Genomic DNA, 25,271 nt, shown 5'->3' on the forward strand with positions numbered 1-25,271 from the left:
AACAGTCTCAAGCTACAGGTCAAACTCAACCTCTAAATCTTCCTCTAATGTAGTTGGTATGTAGAATGGACTTTCTAATCCAGAGGTCTTGTCATGTTTAAAGTGCAAATGTCTTTGCTTGTTTTGTACATGGAGAAATAAAGAAAGAGAGGAAATTCTTCTAGCCTTTAGTCAACTTTAGAAAGCATGATGGAACATTAAACCTACCCCATTACCTTGTTGCTACACAGCACACAATACTAATTATCCCCCACTTAGGGTAGTGAATGCTTTTACATGTGGTGGAAGTGTGTGTGTGTGTGTGTGTGTGTTGGATACGGGGTACAGATGAAGATCAATGGCACGTCACTTAACATAAAGTAATCCATCTGAGAAGGCCTCAGGAATCACACACAGTTGTGAGGTGTGGAGCTTGCAAAAGGAGGGCTTTGACAGATATATAATTTACTTTATTTACTGAAAATTCTGTGGTAGCATGGTCCGTCATGTGACGCGCAGCTGTAAAAAGTTGGATACATTTTAATAAACTTGAGGGGCTGCTTAAAGGGATTTTCTATTTTATTTTAATTATCAATCCTCCAGGCTTATCCAGGGTAGTCCCAGAATAAAAACATAGATCTGTAAATGAGCAGAAATATCCTTTAATGCCAGGTGTGAACAGGGCCCAAGTTCTATGAATATATTCATATACAACTCTTCACCTGCAGTGGAGAAATCTAAAAAAATAAATAAATAATAACATCTACCGGGGTCCAAGCCCCCCTGCACCTGCCGCACCCCTTGTCTTGCAGAGGCCACGTGAGTCGACCCGGGCGCCCTGCCGTGGCTTTGGAGGCCCGTGGTGAATAAACGACGAGAGTCTGAAGTTAAAGGGACTAGTGACTACGGAGATATAAAATGAATGTATGTCTATGGGAGTGTTATTTGACATACGATTAATAGCGCCACCTAGAGGTCAATTGACACCAAATTTCACACAGCCCCTCCGGAGGGTGTGCCAGATACGATCCCCAAGTTTGGTGTGCATCGGCCATTCCTAAGATATTTCCTCTACAAACTTTTCTCAGCTTGGTCCAGAGATTGTCCGTGCCAAGTTTGGTAGCGATCAGACTTGCAGCTTCGGAGGAGTTAATAGGTTTTTCAGTTTTTGCGATTTTGGGTGGGCGGGGGGTATTATAGGCAGAAATGGGCGTGGCCTATACCACGAGATACAGTTCGATCCCACGAACGCGTGGATATAGAATTCTTTATATGCGCCTACGTATCCGAGAGTTCCAAGCCCAAATGCGTTGACCTTGCTTATAGCGCTCCCTAGAGGTGGAAGCGTGGAAATTTTTGCGCCTGAGGTCATTGATGGGACCTGGACCTACCCTATGAGTTTTGTGTCTGTAGCAGTTACCATCTAGGCTGCAGAGTTTTTCTTTACAGATGAAAAAAACCCGAATATGATTACAATAGGGTTCCCAGCTCTGCTGGTACTGGAAAATGCAATAACTTACATTCGTGGGTTCCCAGCCCCACTCGGGCTTGGACTCCTAATAAAACTAGCAACAAAATCTTCAGAGTTTGATTATCCAGGTGGGACAAATAAACCATCTTTATGATATTAGTTGTTAGAATGTGCTATATCAGTCATGCCATATTGATGACCATTTCCTCTACTATAAGTCACAAACCACTGTATTTGGCTTTGTGTTGAGAGCAGAGCATGTAGACAGGGGCGGCTGTCACTCAGGAGGTAGAGCGGGTTGCCCGTTGATCGGAAGGTCGGCGTTTCAATCCCCGGCTCTGGCCACCATTAGGTTATAACAGTGCAATTCATTACAAATTGCTGATGTGTGGGAGTACACCGACAGTTATCAGCTACAACAAAATGCAAGAACCTCTAGCAGTCAGACAGGTTGTAAAAATAGTTCAACCAGATTATCTAAACCACTTTATTTGGACGTAATACCTAAAGTGACACACCCAGACAAGAAAATAGTGTGCTGCACAACTACGGTATAGTTCATGCTAGAAGTCGAACTGTAAGCTACGATGGATGTTTACCATGCCTAGTTTGAATTTGCAGTTTCTTTGTTTTTTGTTTCAAATAAATCTGGCAGTCTGGGAGCCTGTGTACAACCTGTCTGAGAAAACTCATGGCCAGAACTACAAAAATAAAACCCAAGGTGTAATAAACTGTAGTTTTACATTAAAAAAAAGTTTTTTTATTTTATTTAGACGTGTACTTGAGGAAAAACGTGTTGTATAAAAGCAATTTTACATCAGCTCTAGTTAAGATTGTTTTGTTGTATTTGTTTCCACCAGCCTTTCTGTAGTGCTTCTTTATTGCATGCCTGTATCTGCGTGTGATTAGTACAACCGGTTGCATGCTGAGGTGACTTTTCTGATGAATAGCCCTGTGGCAGGCTGGCCTTGCATGATTTACAGAAGGGAAGATGTTCTGAAGCTGATGCTTCTCTTCCACAGTTCCTCTCTGAATGCCTCCACTCTACTTTTTATTTTTTTTTTTTATTCTCATCTTCATGATTTTTGCTCCCACCCCAAACCCCCCACCTCCTTACCAGAGAGGAAGCTGGTGGAGTCCTCAAGGAAGGCATCAAGTCGTCCCAAGCCCCTGTCCATTCTTCGCTCTCTAGAGGAAAAATACGTAGCTGCCATGAAGAAGCTGCAGTTTGGTGAGTTTACCGGTTTGCTTTGTGATTCGTGCATGGTACACATTTACACATGGGTGCTGATAATGCTTTGGAGCATCAGTTGGCCTGTTGGTTTCACTGCACACAGCATGTCATCAAAAACAACACCATAATTCAATTCCTCTACAGACTTACTCCCTTTCCCAGTCACACACTCTCCTGTCCCCATCTCCTGGCAGATATGGATAGACTTGGGACACGTTCCTGTCCTGCTCATCCCTATTCTCTTGCCCATCACTCTGCATTCAGCCATGTCATGATTAATTACACTGGTCTTGCTGTGTTGTAATTTGTTTTGTAAGCAGCTTGATGTCTTGTCATAATTGTAAGTGACTTGACTGTAAACACTGTTGTTACAGACAGAATAGAAATAGAAAACTCAAGGCAGAGTGAGGGCTAGACTATGACAACACTTTTAATTGGATCAGTGCATTCACAGTACTGGGGATGTGTGTTTTTTTTTTTTTGTGAAGGTGATAAATACGTTGTTGGACATGTTGGAGACAGCATGCTTAGTTCGATGGAACTGATGAGTTGGTTCCTCTCTTTTCTGTAGTTGTATTCACATTACACTAGTAATGGTAATAGATTTTGCTTTTGGACTTAAAATTACATAAAATTACACTTTTACCAACATCACTGCAAACCAGTTGGTATAGGGACAAACACAAAAAAGGTATTTTTAAAAATAGAGCTGTGACTGATGATGTTTGAGCAAGAGCTAACAGAACTGACTGGCTAATCATCTTGAAATGCCAGTAAACATTGGTGTAATTTTGAAAAGCTCCAACTGTAAACAAAAACATTTTTTTAGGTTAAAGAAAGCTGAATGGGCCTTTTTAGCTCCAAAAAAGCTGGAAGGCTCTTTTAGCGTTAAATGTTTTCATCAAGCTGACTGGATGACTAGCTAGTGCCAGAATGCTACATGTTCTTCCATCATTATTACTGAAGGAGGAACATGTTGTCCAATGATTGATCTTAAACAAGTAGACGCAACATTGCCCTTTCCTTTTACAAAAACATTAAAAATGTTTTTGTGTGACTTCTAAATACAACTGGAATTCAAATAAAAATTTGCATTCAGAAATGGCTTAATGAAATAAGTCAGCCAATAAGTTAACTGAAATATGGGCTCATACACCATCTAAAAGAAAATTTAAATGTAATGTGAATGTGTATAATGGCTCAATCTGTGCTGGACAACATACTAAAAGATACCGTATATATCAATTCATTTTCATAACTAATGATATTATTTACGGCAACTAATATTATTTGCTCTAACTGGATAATCAAATTGAGAATGGGTACTTTTCTATACAGGACAGTCACACTCTGGTCTCCTCTCTTTCCAGACACCTTTGAAATGGTCTCAGAGGACGAGGATGGAAAAGTGATGTTCAAAGTCAACTACCACTACATGTCTCAGGTGAAGAATGCTAGTGATACAAACAGTGCAGCACGATCCCGCCGCCTTGCCCAGGAGGCCGTCACCTTGTCCACCTCTTTGCCCTTGTCATCCTCCTCCAGTGTCTTTGTCCGCTGTGATGAGGAGAGGCTGGACATCATGAAGGTAAAGAACTACTTCAACTTCTTATCAGCTATGTTAGGCCGGGCACCGAAGTACGATTGAACCACACAACTGTCATTCCTAATTAGTTTTGATGACCGATGTGTACATTTTGTAGTAAAATGTGTTGATGTTATTATCATGAAAGTGACATAGTACTGTGTGGTATGTATTGGGTTGTACCCTGTGGTTAATGGAAACTCTAGAACTGAGTAATGCTGATGGAACACTTGTGTATGTTGTGTACTTTGTTTCTGCGTCTGCTGTTTTTACCATACGACTTGTCATCGACAGCTCTTACTCATTCCCCCAGTGACATTTAATAAATGGCTCTCTTCCCACAAGTTTATTAATGGCAAAGCCTCCTTTGCTAAATGTCAAAGTCCTCATCTGTTTAGCTTGATTTCGGCAAAGCAGCTCTGTAAAGAAAGGCAGAAGCATACCAGCAACAAAGTCAGAAGCAAAATAGAAACCCATGACCACATCACTGCATACAAACATCAGTGTAGTAACAGCGTATATATGACAAAACCTTTAGGCAGCTGAGGTAATAGTGTTTTCATGTATTTCGAAGTTTTAACAAGGAACTTGAAGCACAAAAGATTATCATTTTACCACAAAGCAGAACAACCATAATATATTTTAGACTAGCTGTGGTATAAAAGAAAAGATCTTTGCCCACAGCCAACAGTCCTGTCACAGCAGTGCACTGTTTTGTTATGTAAATACATTCTTACAAACATACCAAAATTAACTTTTTCCCCAAGAATAATATGGCCTAAGGAGCATCAGCAAAAAGGGACTGTGGCTGGTGAAGTGGAAATCTCATCCTTGTACTTCACCTCTGCATCCCAGGCCTCCACTAACATATGCCCCTTAAAATAGATATGTGCAAACCGGAAATATTATTGGGCCCGGTCGCTCTGTGGGCCACTTGAGCGCAACCCATTATACAAAAAAAGAGGGAGAGAGATGTGTCGTGGGTCCACTTTGATTATGCTCCAGCCCACATCCTCCTCCTCTAGATCCTCAATACCAGTTCTGTTAGTCTACTACAGCTGAATCTGGAAGAGAGAAGACAATAGGGATAAGATAAGCACGGTTTAGGTGCGGCTGCAATTAGTGCCTTTTCTTGAAACATGTTCAACTTTTCAAAAACCGATGCGCTCGTCAATGTCACTTTCTGTGAACCGACCAATCACAGCCTGGAATGGGGTAGGACATGAAAAAAGGTCTGCATCCTTACATTAGTACCAAAACAGCCCAGTCCTGTCACAGTGGCACAGTTGGTTTCAGTCTTGAAATTATTCCACACCAGAGTTTACCCTACTAGATATGTAGAAATGAAAAGTCTTTTGGGTGAGGTAAAAGGTGAAGTTGAGGTGGAGCTCCCTGAAAACACATCTTCTCCATACCAAAAGAAATGGGAAGCTGTCCCAGTTAACAGTTTTTTAAGTGCTTGTGTTTCTTTGATTAATGAGCTGATCTCATTTAGTGAGGAAATAAATAGTTTTTGCTACAAATGCCATGTGGACTGCAGATAGAGCTGGTCTCTTTCTCTCTGCTAATTTCACCCTTTGGCCTTGTGGTTAATTACATTGTGGCTGTAGAAAAGCCTGAAAGAGTGTCTGCACCATTTTGCCATTTGCCCTTTGTTTAATCCATATTTACCATACTATCTATGTATCCACCTTTCTTTAATTAACCCTCGTTCAGTGTGTGATGAATCACTACCCTTTCTTGGGCTGTTTGTATAAGCTTATTGCCTCTGTTTGTTTACAGGTTCTCATCACAGGCCCAGCAGACACCCCGTACGCCAACGGCTGCTTTGAGTTTGATGTGTATTTTCCCCAGGACTATCCCAACTCACCTCCACTAGTCAACCTGGAGACCACCGGCGGACACAGTGTGCGCTTTAACCCTAACCTCTACAATGATGGCAAAGTAAGTTGAAAAGGGCTTCAGTCAAATAAATGTAAATATAATGGAGGATTTGCCATTAACCCTGATTGACAAAACAAAAATCACACCCCTCTTCTGATAACACGGCCCAGGGCAGAGCGCCCCAGGCTTCAGAGGCAGCTGTGACAATGTCAAAGCCGGATGAGAGGCTAGTGCACAACTGCCCCCCTTCAAAAGTGATTCCCCACTATTTATCATGATGCCTCTGCCGCTCGTTGATTCGTGTTCAATGGCACCGGACATAATGAGCCCAAAGCTCCGTGCGCGTACACACATGTTTTGTACTATTTGCTGTAGGTGGCAAAGGAGGGATGGGCAGTTCTTTTATTGCTGCTGGATGTTTCTCAGACATTGTGTTTGCAAAACCTCTGACGCCGAGATCATATTAAGCTTAACTGAGTGAGGGCATGCTGGAGAGGGGGGCTGTGTTTGACACTGTGTTAGAGACTACTCCGCGCTCTAATTGGTTGTTTTGTTCAGGGAACGGTAGATTCTTGTAAATGGCATTAGGAGTAGTAGGAGGAGCACGAAGAACCAGATTTTGTTTCAGATTATCTGTTTCATGGACATGACATGTCATTAAAATGTTTATTTTTATAAAAGTTACCTACTGAACCCTTCATGATGTTTCATGAAGGGAGGATTTATTATTTATACCCAAGTATAGAAATGACTATCCATGAATTCTCAGTTTTTCTATCATTGTTTATGCCCAGCTCTGATAATATTTTAATACTTGATGACTTTATTATTCATGTCTGCTGCCCATCAAAGCCAGTGATTAGTCTTGAGTTTCTCCAACTTGTGCACTCTTTTAATCTGACTCAGTCTGTTACTGGCCCTACACATGAACATGGCCACACACTCGATCTAGTTTTATCATTAGGTTTTCCTGTTCAACGATACCAGTCTATCTGATCACAAACCAGTGATTTTTAATGCATCACTCCCCTACCCATGTCCTGTAGCTAATTTACTAGATCACTATACCCGGGCACTCAACCATATCACTGCTAGGCAATTTTCTGATGCCTTCATAGCATCTCCTTATACTAGGTTTGCAGAGATAAACTCCTCCTTGAGCACAGAAGAGCTAGCCACCCTACTTAATAACATTTTCACCGATATTTTGGACACAGTTGCCCCCACTTAAACTTAAGCAACCAAAAATGAAAACACAACCATGGCGAAATAGTGAGACTCGTGCCCTGAGACAAGAGTGCAAGAAAGCAGAGAGAAAGTGTAAAAAAGATAAGCTACAGGTATCCTATGAAATATTGAAAGACTGCCTAGCTTCACACCAATGCTTGGTCAAAACATCCAAAGCAAAGTATTTCTCAAACATCATCTCTAAAAACGCACACAGCCCCTTGTTTAATGTAATATACACTGCACTAGGCCACTTTACGGTGCTCCCTTATGCTAAGTTTCTTTATCAACAAGGTTGACATTATTAGATCCTCCATTTCACCTACTGATTGACCCGCCTGAGCTGGTTCCACGTCTCTGTCACTTTGAGCCTGTGGCTCTATTAATACTGAAGGATATAGTCTCCCACATGAAACCTACTTCTGTCCCCACAGACTTTGTTCCTTCGCATCTATTGAAAGAGGTGTTAGATACTGTTGGCCCCAGTTTATTATCAGTAATAAATAGCACACTCTTGTCCCGTCCAGCTAAACATGCTGTGGTCCAGCCTTTTATTAAAAAACCCAATCTAGCCCTTGCTGATTTTAATAATTTCAGGCCCATTTCTAAATTATCTTTTATCTCCAAATCAAATACGGAGTACCCCAAGGTTCAGTCCTGAGACCAATTCTATTCTCTTGTATATGCTCCCTTTGGGCTCCATTCTCTGTAGACACAACATATCCTCTCACTGTAATGCTGATGATACTGTATCGTTAAAACCAAGTGACGTTAATTCTTTGCAATCCATCTTTGACTGTTTCAATGATATTAAGTGCTGGATGGTCAAAAACTTTCTCCAACTTCATGAGAATAAGATGGAGTTAATCCTATTTGGCACCCCCCTCCCTCAATTGATGAGCTGTCAAAAAAATTGGGTCCTTTATCCAAAAACATGCACACCTCTGCAAGAAATTTTGACTCTGCTTTTTGGACAATAGACAATGAAAATTTGACAAACAAATTACTTCTGTTGTCAAAGGTAGCTTTTTCCACTTGAGGACTATCGCAAAACTCAAATCCTTTCTCTCATATGAGGACTTGGAGACTTGGAGAGGTTATACATGCACTGATATCGTCCCGAATTGACTATTGCAATTCTTTGTACTCCAGCGTTGGTCAGTCATTATTATCTCGTTTCCAGTTATTTCAAAATGCGGCTGATAGATTACTGACTGGTACAAGGAAGAGGGACCACATCTCTCCAATACTACCTCTCTTCATTGGTTACCAGTCAAATATTGAGTCGATTTTAAGGTTCTTTTAATTGTTTAATTGTCCAGGCCCCTTAGATTGTCAAACCAGCTCCTTTTAGCTATTCCACAGGCTCGCCTGATAACAAAGGGTGATCATGCTTTTTCGGTAGTGGCCCTAAAGTTGTGCAATAAACTTTTTTTTATTAGATCATCCCCAACCACGGAGACCTTTAACTCTCGTCTGAAAACGCTTTTTTTATTCTTTGGCATTCGAGCCAGTCTAGGGACATTCATCATTAACTGTCCTGGTTTCTTCATATATCTATTTATTGCTACATGCTTCATCTCTGTTGTATGTTTTACTGCCATTGTATGCTCCCTTTTTTTTATTGTATAACTTTGTAGAGCACTTTGTTAAACAGTGGTTGTTTTTAAATGTGCTTTATAAAGAAATTGACTTGACTAATTTGCAACTACATATTGATTTAGGAAAGCTAATTATATGGGCCACACCTGAAGATAAGACATCCCAAGGTGTTTTGCCCTGGGTGTTCTAGTCTCGCTGTATGTCCTATGTCTAGCAACAATGCAGTGGCTGTGTTAGGCTCAATCTCATTTTGCGGAGATAGATTTCTTAATCGTTTTTTGTTTTTCTGTTTATGTTTAAACAGGTATGTTTAAGTATCCTCAACACATGGCATGGGAGACCAGAGGAGAAATGGAACCCACAGACCTCAAGCTTTTTACAGGTGAGGTGTAGATCCATTATGACAGTCACCTGTCTGAATGGATCAGCAGGGACAATAGTTTATCACTGTCATTACACCGCCCAGGGCTCTGTATTAATGGGCTTAGTGTTTCGACAGATGACATGAAGGATCCTTTTTAAAGTCATCAAAAGTTATTACTTTGCTTTGGTGACAGTGTGTGGGTGTTAATCAAACCAAACACAAACCAGTATCATTTGAACCTCCAGGTTATTCCTGTGTTCACACATCACTCATCTTGAAGTCAGAATCAGTTGGCTTCAATTGCACATTTAGCTCTAATGCCACCGGTTTTTATCTTTTATGTAGTTGACTGTTATCACTTTTATTCTGAAAATCATTAGTTTGTATTCTGGTCCCTGATAACATTTCTGAATCTTACTTTGTTTCTTTTAATTCATTTTCTGTGAAATGTGCATTTTTATGATAAGCCTGACACACTGAACACTCAATCACACGTATGCCCCAAATCTTCTGAAAAAGTTGTTTACCATTTAGCAATTTTACTGTCTGCTGGTAAGTTTAGAAGTTTTTTTTTTTGTTGTTGTTGGTTTGTTTTACTCCAGAAGCATATATTTCCATACACTGTGTTTCTGCTGGGAATGAGCTGAGTTGTTGTAGAGCTACAATAGATTTTTTTTCAAATGTTATTTATGTCTATGGGAACATGTTTGCTTATCAAGATTTTTGTGTGTCTGTTTTCCTTATCCAAAGTCTTGAGGGTTTGGACTTATAGTGTATGCAATAGACAGTGTATAGCATTAAGGGACTTCTATGCATCTTAAAGGGTGCACAGGCTTATTGGATAAACACAAACGTTCTTGAACACAGCATGTATACACACACGCGTGCCATTATTTGGTTGTTTGCCTGCACACACCTGATTTAATTTTCTATATACATTGATCCAACAACAAGCAAGCCAGAGCCCTTAGAAAGAGATCCCCCCTCCTTTTTTTTAATAATTCCCTCATTTGCAGGGTTCGGAGAGTACATAGAGATGTCTTCACTGATTATCATTCCAGTTAGTGTGCTGCAGATCAATAATGGAAAATAAGTGGGCTGGTGAATAGGAGACAGGGGGAGTAGGCTGGGATCAAGAGGTCATCAACCAGGGTGGATATCAGTTCTGAATTCCCAACAACCCAGTTTAAGACAGACAGATCGTATCAGTTGAAGGTCATTCGTATCCACTTGATGGTGCATTTTCAAGTGCACATCATCCAGCTCCAGTATGGCTGTGGCCAGCAGGCATGCCTCCAAGCCCAAGATCGTCATTGTTGGTAATGTAGTGGCTTGGAATGAACAGAATGATGCAGGAGGACGTCCTTAGTCTCCTTGAGACAGGCCAAGGCTTTAATCGAGCTGTTAATAAAGATATATTGAAGGATATATTTTTATGGGGCCAAAATATTTCTTGCTTTTGTCAGATTCTCTTCTAAGTGGCCCCCGCTGCCAAGATCATTTTAGGAGGCTTTTGGGTGTTGAGGACACTGAGGGGATGTTGGGGTAATTTACCAATAGATCATGATTATACCTTAGTAGTTGGGCACATTAATTGTATTAGAATGTGTTTTTTATCCCAGCTCTTGTGGAAAACAGACCAATTTACCTTTTGTATAATTGAAGTGCTCAGAGTTCACAATAGAATGTTGTAGCTGAACCACAGTGGGAACCCTGAATATTTTCATGACATAATTCCATTTCTCCCTGCCTCTTATTTAACTTGTTATCTGCTGTAGGTGCTAGTGTCTGTGCAGTCCCTCATTCTGGTGGCTGAGCCCTACTTCAATGAGCCAGGGTATGAACGCTCCCGCGGGACCCCCAGTGGCACGCAGAGCTCTCGGGAATACGATGGCAACATCCGGCAGGCCTCTGTCAAATGGGCTATGCTTGAGCAGATGCGTAACCCCTCCCCATGCTTCAAAGAGGTAGGAGTCGTTATATTGCAAGGTGTGTTTTTGTGTTTAAAACGAGGCTCTGATACTCAATACTTTTCAGGTGCCATTGTTAATTCACTGAGGCACAAGCCCAGCACAGGTCCAATAGCTAACAAAACATGTGGACAAAACATGCAAACTGGCTCACTGGCTGGATTTATAATTATCATGCATCCCTATTCATTGCTATGTAGTTTGTGGAACACTTAAACTCAGTGCAGGATGTCTTTTGGGCACTGCACTTTAAATGCATCCAAAAACTTAGCAAATAAATTTTTACAATATAAATGTGGAATTTGTTGATCAGGAGAGTAAGGAGTATGCTATTCTGCAGAGTGGTGTGTATGTTTAAGATGAAACCAGACAAGGTAAAAGTTATCAGTAAATCATATAATGGACACAAAAATGGCCTGGACCCAGCCAGAATATGTCATTACCCTTGCTGGGCTTGGGCTGAGCTACAGAAGTATGAACACCTGTCTTCACTACAAGCTAGTACATGAACCCTTAATTCTGTTCACTGCGTTTGGTCATTTGCATAGACGGTCATTTATTTTCATTATTATTTACTAGATTTTTGTTTTCACAAGGTTTATCTTTGCTCTTCCACTCTCAGTCAAAAATCCCATGGAGTACAGAATTATCCCAATGATAATGGCTACATAGCTCTGCCCTTCTTGACATGTTTCTACTTATCTCAGTCCCGAAACAAAAATAGGAAAGAAAATCCCTGAGGGTTGTTTGGGTATGCTCTCTGATAATAAATTCCCCCCCCCCCCTTATTAATTCCTTGGTAGATGACATCGTCTGGAGGTTGGCCTATCCCCACCCCACCCCCCCGCCTCACAGTTTTTGATTTCTTGTGATCCTTTAAATGGTCCGTAGTGAGATGGATAGTGCCAGGCAAGATAACAATCTTTCAACCTGCTCATCCAGAGCAGACTCATTCAGAAATGTCAAGAAAGAGGAACGGAGGAAGAGGAGTGCTTTGGAGAAAAATGAGAGGGGGGGCGTTGTGGTGGGGGTTGGGTGATGAACAGAGGGAGAGAAAAGTGATCCAATCACTCCAACAGGATTACATGAGAAAAACATTACCTGTACAGACATATGGAAATGCGTAGGTTTCTGAAGGGACAGCTGGGATTTGGGTTTAATGCTCCTTTGAGTTGAATCTAAATTAGGATTTGAGCGATTTTGAACAATTTGAGGAAAATACGTAATTTTATTGTACACATACTGTACTGTAAGTGAAAATCTTACTGGGTTCTGTGTTTTGTGAATTACAGGAAAATACTACAGATTTTTATGTTTCTTTCCATTTTCTATAAATTTCAAATTATTTACATTACTCTGTGTGTGTGTGTGTATATTATATACATACACACACCTTGGAAACCTCTTGTATTCCTTTAATGTATCTACACACAATTGACCCTTCACTAAGCCACGCCCCGAATACGCAGCTGGCCAATCACAGCGCAGTATAGGTCTCGCTCTGACAGAAGCGACACTTTCATGGCTGCGCTCCGTTGACTCGTGTGCCGTTTTCTAGCTTTTTATTGCTGTATTGTTCCACGATATGGTCAAACGCTGTTCCTGGGGCACTTGTAATATTTACAATCGCTTTACAGAGAGGATGAAAGGAGAAGTTCGATTTATTCCCTTTCCATAACCTAAAACAAATCCAGAAAATGTAGGCTGTCGATTGTTTCTAATGTAATGTTAGTTAGCTAACGTTTCCTACTGAATGTAATGTTAAATAACCCTACTGTTTTTGCTTTTTAATGATTGTAATAGTGAATAGAGACCTACCCAGCTGTACAGGAACAGTGTTGATCCACAGTGTTAATCCCTAATATCGTTGTCCTCTTTCTCATTAGTCAGGTGATGCAGTTAGTCAGGTGGTTCACTTTTACTCTATGATTAATAGGCTTTAGCTTCTCTCTTTCATTTTTCAATACAATCTTCAAATTTATAATGTAACTGCAAAACTGTCTGCTTCTTTCTGAGGTCGCTTTTTCCAAAAATGATTTCCACAATATTTCTCCAGGGGGTGCAGTAACAGTGGCAGCGCCGTGATAAAAGTCCGACAGGTCCAACAGTTTGTTGGACTTAGCAACTAAGGGGGGGCGTGGCTTAGCGAAGGGTCATTTTGGAAAGACTAGAAGCTTTGAGTTTGGTGATTCGTCACAGTGCATGTCATGCCTGCCAACGCATTTCTTAGTACAGTTTAATTTAAGAAATTAAATTTTGAAAAGCAAAACCAGATGCACTGTGTTTTTTAAGCATTTGTTCAGCGTAAATTGGATTATTATTATTAGCAGATATTATTCTCTCCCTGTATACTTGTATTCCTGTGGAATATGAAGGTGAAATATAAGTTTATCTGGCCCTTTGCACAGCAGTTGATGCTGGGTCCATGACATCACCTCAGCCAGTCAGTGAAGTGGACCGTTGGACCGAGAAATATTGAGGGGACATAGTAGGACTTGGCAATGCCACTCGGCTGAGCAATCTCACACATACGCACACAGAAATTCCATTAAGCCTGGTGAGATACTCCCATGTGCTTTTTTCACCACTGGCCTTTTAGCGCCTTTAATTCCTTGGCTGTAACAAACATCGACACAAAGGGGAAAACAACCAGCCCTGAACAAAATGGATTAATGCCTCGTGCAGACTGCATGACTTTAAGTGTCGGCCGATCGCCGTGCTATTCAGACTACACAACTTGCCGTCTTGTGACGGGATCTTGAAGTCTTTGTGGCGTTCACAATACATGACTGATGGGTGACAGGGGGTCACACACTACATGAGCTTTCATCAATGTCTGATATTTTCATTCAGCACTAGGCCTAGGGGGGGGGGGAGTAAGCTCCCCCAAAACCTCTGGTACAGTTTGCACACTGGATAAAAGTATTATTTAACTTTCCTCTAGCTTGCACAGGTTTGATGTGCGTACACACATCTGAAAGCAAGTTCCCTTTATAAATCACAATCAACTTGAAATGTGGCGCATGTGAGGGAGCGCAACGCTTGTGCACCGGAGACTTCGCTGGCTGGAGGGACACACACACACACACGGCGGGATGACCTAGGTACTAATTTGGATTCCTCCGTTTGTAAAGAGAGTAAACCAAATGCATCCCACCTGTGTTTAAACATGTATTTAGGCTATACAAACAGTCCATTCACTAAATATCGCTGGTGATGAGTTAAAAGAAATAGGACTTGTTGTAAATGACATAATAGTGTTATATTTCTATAATGTGTTTTTACAAGCAGCGCATCACATCCACACGCGGATGCACAGCGTTTGGCTCGAAAAGGCAACAAACATGTGATAACAATAGGCTACATGATATTATGCTCTCCTGTTTGCTCGACTGACACACTGAAAACGGCATCAATGTAATTTGTCCTCCTGTTCACTACACTACTACACTACACTAAAACACACACTCAGACACTGATGGCGGCGGAGCTGCCATGCAAAGCACTGGCCCATGAGGAGCAACTTTTAGGTTCAGTGTCTTGCTCAAGGACACATGGACATGAGGATTATTCTTTATCGCACTTACATAGCTGTGACTGGTTGACTGTTTCTGCAACCAGCATAAACAGCCATCAGTGAGCACACCAGACCGATTTGCATCATTTAACATTTAGAGAGATGGGCTGTGATTCAGAGGTCAGAACTCAGCTGCAAATAGCTTACATTATGTAATATATCCAGTCAAATATAACAGTGTCTGTCATTCACCATAAACTCTGTGAAGTCAACAGCTTTTTTGCTCATAGACTCATGTCCTCCCACGGCGATGGGTGTTTTCCAAAGTGCTGAAGGCCTTTCGGACAGTACAGAGATAAACAGCTCAAGCAAACTGTCAGGCAGTAGACTGCTAATGAGAACGACATGCACGACTTGTTGAACATGCAGTATTTTGGCTTACATCTGCTGTCCTTGTTGCTGAAGATGCAGCAATGTCTGCTGACGTGGTGGGCCCCCCTGCAGCTCAACTGAGTCCGAAGCTGTTAAGTCTCTAACTTGCCTAAGCACTCCCTGCCACTCTCCCGTGACACAATCTTCTCACTGACCCTTCTTAATGGTCAAAGATGGATATGTACCACATCTGTAGGGCTCCGTTCTTTGGCTCACAGTATTGTTTCTGTTAGGAAACCCAGCACGTCATGGTTTCTACTACTGTGCCTCCAGGTCTTTGGAGTTTTCCAGAATGACTGAAAATCGATTGCTCAGCCTGTCCTAGAAGATGCCCTCCATATGAACCATCTGGCCTCTGTCTGATTTTGTTGTACAGCTTCATCAGAAGCCTCCATACCAACCTTTGCTGTTGCAGCTGGTCTCTCACTCTTGATGAATAACAGCAGGCTCTTAGCTGGAAACAGCTCCACTATTTTCTAGTCCTTTCACAGAGTTTTTGCTTTTATCCATCATGTTGACCTCATTTCGAATACTGCTGCAACTTTATCAAAGAAAATGTTATGAAGTTGTTGTAATGCCAGGGTTTCTCCTAAAAACAAACATAGTAGTCCATTTTCTACACTTTTTAACACTTTATTTGGTCGTTTTTGAAAATTGCCTGTTTTTTCTAATCTACTATAAATTTCAAATGTAGCAATAGTATAACTCCAAGGCTAGCAGTTTGTGATGAACTGACCAGCAAGGATCTGATAGCCCCTCTAGCACAGAAATAGCCAACCATGTGCCACGGAGAGTCAGTAGTGTGCAGGCTGTCAGTACATGTGATCGCCCAGCAGGTGAATTCACTGATAAGTTTTAATCTTTTACATAAAGAAGTACTGATCAGTTGGTAGAGTCCTTGGTATGAAAACCTACAGACTGTTGGGTCTCCAGGGCACACTGTTTCCACCCCTGTTGTCACGTCAGCCAAATTTGCAGAGTACAATTATGGCCTCCAGATGATAAACTCTGAACTTAAAGGAGGGAGAGCTAGAGAATAGTTTACAGCCGTGGTTGGCAATAGGCGGCTTGTGGGCCAAAGCTGGCCCGCCAGTAATAATATCTGGCCTGTGGCCAGGTTACCTAGATAGTGGCACAAAAACGAAAAAATTAATAACAAATCAATAACGTGGGGCAGGCAGCCCGCCCGCTTGTCAGCTGTTCCAGTAGACTTTGATGCCGGGCTGAGGACGGTTCGAAAACGTGGCACAGTCGTAACACTCCGTCGCCGGAGTCAGTGGATTCAAGTCGTCAGACAGCCATTTCCTTTGGAATTACATTTTCTCAACCACAGAACTTCTGTATTCCTGTGGATAAGCGCAACTTGTACAGGGCTGCACACTGTATAACGCTGCCAGAGATGAACTGTTTGGGTCAGGCGGTTTATGGATGCGACAGATTGAAAGTAAATTAAAATAAGTGACTATGACAGTGATGATGAAATACTGTTTCATATACAGAAGAACTTTTGCAGACACTGAACAGAGAAACGTAGAGAAACTTTTCTTTACTGGTTCTGTGGTAGGTTTCATTTATCAGTAGGTAGTTAGCACTATCTTACCTGATGGTTGGGTAGTAGCAGAAGGCTTTGGGTTTACATTACTGGTGTTGCAGCTTTGGATCATGGGAGCTTGTGCTGTGGACGTTGGAGATGGAAATATTTATGCTCAGTGTCACAGTGGGTCAGGGAAGTGGTCATGGTTAGTAGGGCAGGTACCTGAGGCCTCAGCATACTGCTAATGGAACACAGAAAACTAAGAATAAGGAACTTTTTAATGAAGGTGTGACTCATTCTCACCCCTGACCCACATCCATTCCTCGGCTTTTTGACCTACCTCGATTGCTCTGTGGAATCATGAGTGGACTGCAGGTCACTGAGTTTATCTAGTAGCCTGGGCTCTCTATCCGAGAACTCTCTCTGCACATATGAGCTGAATGTACTTGTGGACGTTTCTCTGTGTACGTGTGTGTCTATTTCTTGAAAGGTCATTTGTCAAGATGCCCTAATCTAATGTTTGCTTCATGATCAGAGATGGTTTGCATATAGAGCTTCCCCTCCATGTTGTGATCAGTGGCCATGTCCAAATACTAAAGGTTAAACTGCTACCAGCCTTACCACATGGAGCCCCAGCACGTCTGAACATGTTCATGTACGTATAATGTCAGGCAAATGCTTCTGTCTTTGTTTCTTATCATGAGTTGCACACAGATTCTGTTGCTCGATTCCTGTACCTCGTCTCGCCCTCCAGCAAGCCCGAGCAGCAGCTGATCTCCCGGAGTTTACCACACTTCTGTGACCTTGAAACATTGCCTTTCAGCTGGGGACCGTGCCCACCTCACTGAATGTATCTTAAGCAGCTGAGGAAGTTGGGGGTTGGGTTGGAGGATCAAAAGACAGAGAAAGAGATAAGAAGTAGCGACAAAGATGGAATGAAGACGGAGGGAAATGTAGCAGGAAGAGGGAGATTAAACCGACCCATAAACCCTTTCTGCTACCACTTTGCCTCTCCTCTCCTGGTTTAACAGCAAATCAGCAGCCACCATAATAACTAATCCACTCCCTGTACCAGCACAGCAGCAGCGGCACACCCACTACAGCACTCACTGCATACTGATGGCTCGGCCCTGGCGACTGTTGCTAGGAAGTCGACTGGAGGGGCAGGAAAGCAGGGGACTTGGGTGTAGATGATTGACATCTGCTATCAAGCAGAGGGTCATACATATGATTTCAGAGTGTGACTTAAGAGAAGATGATAATGAACAGCCCCTCAGTAATGTTTGATGGAGAGAGATGTTGATCTCACTGGAAAAGAGGAATTTGTATACTGTATATGGCATATGCTTCATTAGATACGTAGCAGAGGCAGTCAGAAAATACTCTTCTGTCAAAGAATGGCCAAATAATCAGTAAGGTTCCTACACAGTTGTTTTTAAATGTATGCTAAACAGATAAAAATGTGGATTATTATTATCTGCCCACATTTGAGCATTTTGAAATTAAAATACCTGTGATAACATGGAGCTTTGGTGGGGTTTAAATGAGATAGATTGGTGAAAGTGCATAATGTGGAGGAACAAGACCGCAGTGGCGTGGTATCAGTTTTGAAATCCTTTACATCAAACACACCATACAGAGAGAACAAGTTGTGATGGTACAGTACTGCTTTACTGAGAAATTGGACTATGGCGTATCCTGACAAGTTGATGTGGTCCTGACAGCACACGTGGACAGGCTTCCAGAGCACACAGTGGATGCGGATGTTCTGAAACATGTTGGGATCTGATAGTGGCAGGTTTAATTATTGGCAAACATCAAAGATATTTAGTAATATTAACATTTTGGCCTGATGATGGCACTTGATTAAAAGTCAGATAGACCATCAGGAGACCATGTACATCTGAACCATCATGACAATCCTGTCAGTGGTTGTTGAGATATTTCAGTCTGGACCAACATCATAAGAAATGTCAGGAGATCGTCAAAGTCATTAGGATTTATCATCTAGGAACAGAATACCTGATCCAAAATGTTGGTCTGCTGCTAGTGCTAGAGGAAAAGTCGGTAGAATTTATTCTCTGAGCACCATGGATATCTGTACCCAATTTCATTGCAGTCTACACTATCTAATTGTATAAATGCTATCCATAATGCATAATAACGAAATGTGAATAAAATGAGCTGTAAGTAAATAAACTATACTTTAGAGACAGAAAGAGACTCTGTAGCATTACACAAACGCACAACACAAGTACTAACACTAACAAGGAAAGGTACACCCTTTAAACATGTGCATGTATACAGTGTGCAAATTGCTGTAAGGTGTGCATAACATTTGAATTGCACGTTGAGTCCAGTAGGACCTCGAGTAAAAGAGTCTGATGGACACTGGCGGGAGGGATGTACGGGATAGAAGGATTCCTTTGTTCTGCTGCCTCCTGGTTTAACACTGTTGTGTCATTTGTTTGCAGGTGATACACAAACACTTCTACCTGAAGCGAACAGAGATTATGTCTCAGTGTGAGGAGTGGATTGCTGACATCCAGCAGTACAGCAGCGACAAGAGAGTCGGCCGCACCATGTCCCATCATGCTGCTGCACTAAAGGTAATGTCATTAAATGTACAGTCAGTATTAATGGGCCCTCGCATTTCCACTTGCTTTCTTTTGTGTGAATATCTTGCACGTAAAGTCACACTTTACTATCCTGAATGAACCCAGGTTTAGCAGGTTACTTCAGTGCATGTAAGCACAGTTTGTGTTTGGCCCCTCGTTTCCTTCTGATAAACAAACACTGAATTGGTTTCAGGGGACAGCGGGCATTCCTAGATACAAACTTAAACACAATAACAAACACCCACCAACTGTGAGTGTCTCCAGTGTCTCTGGCAGTAAATGCACACAGTTAACTGTATATAATCTAGCTCCACTGATCAGAGGTCTGAGCACAGCCAGCTGTTGTCCCACAGCTGAAGGCCACTGAAGACAGGACTCTGGATTCTTGTCATTTAGCCTCCATGTTTGAAAGTAAAAGGATGTTTCTTTATCCTCATTCTGCTTACACCGGCTGACCACACACTGTAGTTTATTTTGAATAAATCCCATATACACTGTGGTGCTGCTGGAAACACCGACTGGAGCACCAAATGTGTGCATTAATGGTTAGAAAGTATTTAGAGCCTGACTAACGCATTGTTGGTTTTGGTCTTTTGATGGGATTTGTTGAAAATATGGATTAACACCAGACTTCTCCATTGTGTTCTCCCTGCAGAGACACACAGCTCAGCTCAGAGAGGAACTTCTGAAGCTCCCCTGCCCCGAAGGTCTGGAGCCCGACGGCGACGAGTTCTCAGAGAGGAGCACTGCCCTCATCCTCAAAGAGCTGCCCAGTCAGGATGCAGAGAAGCCGTGTGGCAGTCAGGACAGCCACAGCAGCGAGGGCCAGCTATGAGTCTCTGCCCCTCACCCCCCTCCCCTCCCAGCATCTCCACCCCTCCTCCTTATGATAATTACTCTCAAAAAGACTTGATGGCTTCAGAGCACAAGCCTCCACTTTGTCAATATTTGTATGTAAAGATCTAATAGCAACATAGCAGAGAACGAAGTGACGCGGGGAACCAGAACGCAATGAGATGAACTCTGAACTATGCTACACCCTTATTGAAAACAGTTGACAAAAACTTTTATTTACCTGTAAAAGAGTGTAAACATTTTGTGCTTTTTTCCAATTGTGAAATAACCACTGATTGGTATGTTATTAAACTTGTTTATGTATACATAATGGCAGAGGAAAATTACAGATTATATAAGGGAAACTACCTTTAGAGAAGAATGTTTACTGAATGTTAATTTCCTTTTTTTTTTTGGACTGTTAGAGGGAGAACAGCTGTAACCAAGGATATATTGGTCATTCTTTAAGGATACTATTTAAAACAATGAGAGAAAAAGAATACACACAGATTACAGAATCTGAGATAAAAAGCCCCTCTGATCATCCGCTGCTTCATTTCCTTTCTCTAGGATCACATCCACTTCAATAAAGGCTGAGATGGACATTCTTAAATGCTATGTTATCCCTTTTACAGGCTCTAAATTAAAAAGCTCCATGCTCTGGATCAACATTTGTTGCCTCTAAGAACTTCTCCATGACTGTTTTCCATTAACGTGACTGTAGATCATAAGACTGTGTCAGAGCAACATGGGAAATGTATTTTGAAGGCTTGTGCATGTGTATGTGTGTTTTCTGTGCGTGTGCAACAATCCCCAGTGAGATACAAAGCTGTGATGTGCCTTTGATCTACACCATACCACCAAATACTCCAACAGAGTACCTTTACTGATTTCTTTGCTATTTCTACAAAATTAATAATTCTGCTCCGTCTGACATAAAAACTGCTTTGATCTTTTTTTATTATGTTGAACTCCAGTGAACAAAAATGCACTTTCTATTTTACTCACTCCTTAGAACAGTCACATACTCCTTTTGCTAGGACATTAAATGGAGCTTGAAAGTATGGTTTGATTGTGCAAATGCTTCTTTTAGCCGTCACCTCAGTGCGAAAGCGAGAGAGGAAGTCCTGATGAGACAGTGACACCTGAGCAAAGCTTTCAGTTAGAAAAATAATGACGTGTCACTGTGAGAAAGGGACTGCATTTAATACTTTGATTGTTGGTCAAGGGATTGAAGAAAAAAACACGTAATTTGTCATTTTCCATGCATTCTACTTTTAAGTAAATTTTTGGGTTTATTTGTTGTTTTTTTAATGCTATTGTAGTAAGAAGGTTACAATTTTATTTTCCGAATGTCCAACCCCAGAAAAAATGCCTGAACTTGTGAAATTCAGCTGTTCGTTTTAAAGTATTTCTTTTTCTGTAACATCAAATATTCATGACTAAAGCAAACATGAATATAAAAGTAAAAAATCTTAGTCTGTAGCCGAACTAAAAAATTTGCAGGTACTTGGTCATAAACCTATAAAAGTGTTAAACATGAACTGAAAATTTGACCTGATGGAGTCCTTCCTGAGGGGAATAGGAAAGTTTGTACCAAATTTCTAGTAAGCCATCCAACATAGACTGAACTTAAAGATGGACGAGCCAGAATATCATCCCTGATATGTGTAATATGTTTGTTTATATTTGGAAAACGGGCTGTAGCCTAATTAACATGACTTACTGCCAACTTACATATAAAATGAAGACAATTTTTCAATTATCCTTATGACTCTGCATTATTTTACTTGCTGTGTAGGCCTACCAACCAATCCACTCTTTTTTTTACCTGTTAAAATACCTTTAAATGGCCAATACAACCCATAAAATGCAGTAGGCTATTTCACTTGCCAGAAAGTGATTGAAGAGACTGGGCAATACAGCTCCAGCAGACGGCACATCAGTTTTCGGCGGACGATCTCTTTTAGGTACGACAACCCCCCCCTCCCTCCATACCCCAGGTCAGTGCATTGGAGGACCTTCCATGTCTATAAAATGTCAATGGATGAACAAGACTGGTGGCTGTCTGTGCATTCATGTGGAGTCGGAAAAATTCGGAGAAAATATTGGCAAACCAGTGGCTGAGTTATTGACATCATACACGTGGAAACATGGTTGATGGTTAGACACCTTTAAATAATGTAAAAATGCAAAATCACATATTGCATATACACTCACCGGCCACTTTATTGGGTACACCTGGGCCCTGTTTCAGAAAGCAGGCTTAACAAACTCTGAGCTTAAAGGAAGGCTACATTTATTAAGCCCGACGGGACAAAATGCCGGTGGCAATCGGCTACCTGATTATGAAAATATATAGATCAAATATAAGACAAGTTTACTCATGAACATGTGATTGTAAAGTCAGTCACACCCAGCAGGTTGGACTATTAATTATTTTTTTGCAGCAGAAAATGTGTGCGTCTATTTTACATTAATAAAATCTTGCTCATTTCATATTTTAATACTGTCAAAACACATTCAGACTATCTGCAGCTAATAATGAAAAACTCACTTTTAAACTACATTTAGGCCTATTTGTTTCAGCTGCACCTCAGTCATCCTCACTCAGAAATATTCCCACCATCTCCAACATAACTACGATAGGAATGTTCCAGTCAGTGCAACTACAATATGAAAGATTACTGTTCATTGATCAGTTTTATAGGTTACATATTAAACAGTGATTACTGCAGTAGCCTAATGTAGCTCACAGTAAGTGTTTTCAGTGCAACTGTCACAGTGTTCTACCTAAACACGGACATAGATTTTATTCTGTGCTGAGGATAAATCCTCGATGTGCGGAGATCTGTCCTTACATCCATGACATATTGATCGTAAAAGTGGTCATGTTTGGGTGAAAAACTAATAGCCTATCTAACCGTTATTTCAAAGTTTAAAAAGATGTAAATGCGTTCAGATATGTGCTTTGATAGACAGAATGAATGAGGAAATGAAACTGTGTGTCAGACAGCCGCCTCAGGCTCTGCAGGAGGGGAGGAGTCAGAGAGAAACTGACCGTTTTCCAACTAATCCTGTTAGGTTCAAAGCATCAGTTGCCAGAGTTACTGATCTGAGGTTTATCTGATCTCGCTCTCTGAAATGGAAAACTCAGAGTTTCCCTCATCTCAGGCTTAACATACTTAACACAAATAGCTAATCAGCCAGTCACATGGCAGCAACTCAATGCATTAAGGCATGTAGACGTGGTCAAGACAACTTGCTGAAGTTCAAACTGAGCATCTGAATGGGGAAGAAAGGGGATTTAAGTGAATTTGAAGGTGGCATGGTTGTTGGTGCCAGACGGGCTGGTCTGAGTATTTCAGAAACTGCTGATCTACTGGGATTTTCATGCACAACCATCTCTAGGGTTTACAGAGAATGGTCCAAATCTCCAGTGAGAAAACATCCAGTGAGCAGCAGTTGTGTGGACGAAAATGCCTTGTTGATGTCAGAGGTCAGAGGAGAATGGGCAGACTGGTTCGAGATGACAGAAAGGCAACGGTACCTCAAATAACCACTTGTTACAACCGAGGTATGCAGAATACCATCTCTGAACGCACAACACGTAGAACCTTGAAGCAGATGGGCTACAGGAGCAGAAGGCCACACCAGGGGCCACTCCTGTCAGCTAAGAACAGGAAACTGAGGCTACAGTTCACACAGGCTCACCAAAACTGGAAAATAGAAGATTGGAAAAAACGTTGCCTGGTCTGATGAGTCTCGATTTCAGCTGCGCCATTCAGATAGTAGGGTCAGATTTTGACATAAACGACATGAAAGCATGGATCCGTCCTGCCTTGTATCAACGGTTCAGACTGCTGCTGGTGGTGTAATAGTGTGGGGGATATTTTCTTGGCATACTTTGGGCCACTTATCATCAGTTGAGCATTGTTTAAACGCAACAGCCTCCCTGAGTTTTGTTGCTGACCATGTCCATCCCTTTATGACCACAGTGTACCATCTTCTGATGGCTGCTTCCAGCAGGATAATGCACCATGTCACAAAGCTCAAATCATCTCATACTGGTTTCTTTAACATGACAATGAGTTCACTGAACTCCAGTGGCCTCCACAGTCACCAGATCTCAATCCAATAAAGCCCCTTTGGGATGTGATGGAAAGGGAGATTGACATTATGGGTGTGCAGCCGACAAATCAGCAGCAACTGCGTGACGCTATCATGTCAACATGGACCAAAGTCTCTGAGGAATGTGTAGTGAACAAGCCAGTGTGTGTTTGATTATTTTATATCACAAATAAATTGGGAGATCCCAAAGGATCTGGGGGGGGGATATCCACCCTCAACAGACAGCCGAAGTATCCCAAAGGAGGGGGTGAAAGGCGTGCTCCACTCCCAAGTGCTGCTTGGGCAGTTTCAGCCATAAAACCTACCACCTCCGGTAATGTAGAGATAACAGACTCTATGCATGACTATTAAAATGACAATATTAACGTTACACAGAGACTAACCTCAACCTGAACCAGGCTGTGAGGACCTAAGTGACCATAAAGGTGTCACCCCGACACTTCCCAGAGACTAATTTCAGCCGAAACCAGCCTATCAGAACCCTTTTGAATAAAGGTCAAGAGACGCTAACTGCCCCCACACAGGGTAGCCATGGCTACCGTGCCCCCCTTTACTAATTATTCCAAACATCAAAAATCACCTTCCTCAGTCTTGACTCTCTACTCCACCAAAGAGCCATTAACATCTTGTGTAACAGAATAAATTTGCTGTCCCCTCAAAATAACACACAGCCATTAATCTGTCTAAATCGCTGGCAACAAAAGTGACACAAGCAACACATCTTTGTAGTAGAATACATGCTGTTTTTACATTCTGACTTAAAAGCACATAAACACACCGAAGTCGGAAGAACAACACTGATGCCTGCACCAAAAATGTATCTCCTATGACTAAAAGTGACGGGACCATTTCAGAAGCATTTCAACTGGGAAGAACTCTGTAAGTGGTC

General features: G+C 41.6%; 1 protein-coding gene across 1 annotated transcript in view; it reads left to right on the forward strand.

Annotated features, from left to right (window-relative positions):
* Positions 1-21,315, forward strand: part of birc6 (baculoviral IAP repeat containing 6) — a 137,552-nt gene extending 116,237 nt beyond the window's left edge. The window contains exons 66-72 of the mRNA XM_046071381.1: positions 2,571-2,681; positions 4,055-4,272; positions 6,052-6,213; positions 9,287-9,364; positions 11,125-11,313; positions 19,274-19,408; positions 20,073-21,315. Of these exons, the coding sequence (XP_045927337.1) occupies positions 2,571-2,681; positions 4,055-4,272; positions 6,052-6,213; positions 9,287-9,364; positions 11,125-11,313; positions 19,274-19,408; positions 20,073-20,252 (1,073 nt within the window). The 3' untranslated portion in view covers positions 20,253-21,315. The remainder of the gene's footprint in view (positions 1-2,570; positions 2,682-4,054; positions 4,273-6,051; positions 6,214-9,286; positions 9,365-11,124; positions 11,314-19,273; positions 19,409-20,072) is intronic.
* The last annotated feature ends 3,956 nt before the right edge of the window (positions 21,316-25,271 follow it).

Source organism: Micropterus dolomieu, linkage group LG15 (genome assembly GCF_021292245.1).
Source record: "Micropterus dolomieu isolate WLL.071019.BEF.003 ecotype Adirondacks linkage group LG15, ASM2129224v1, whole genome shotgun sequence".
Lineage (NCBI taxonomy): Eukaryota > Metazoa > Chordata > Actinopteri > Centrarchiformes > Centrarchidae > Micropterus > Micropterus dolomieu.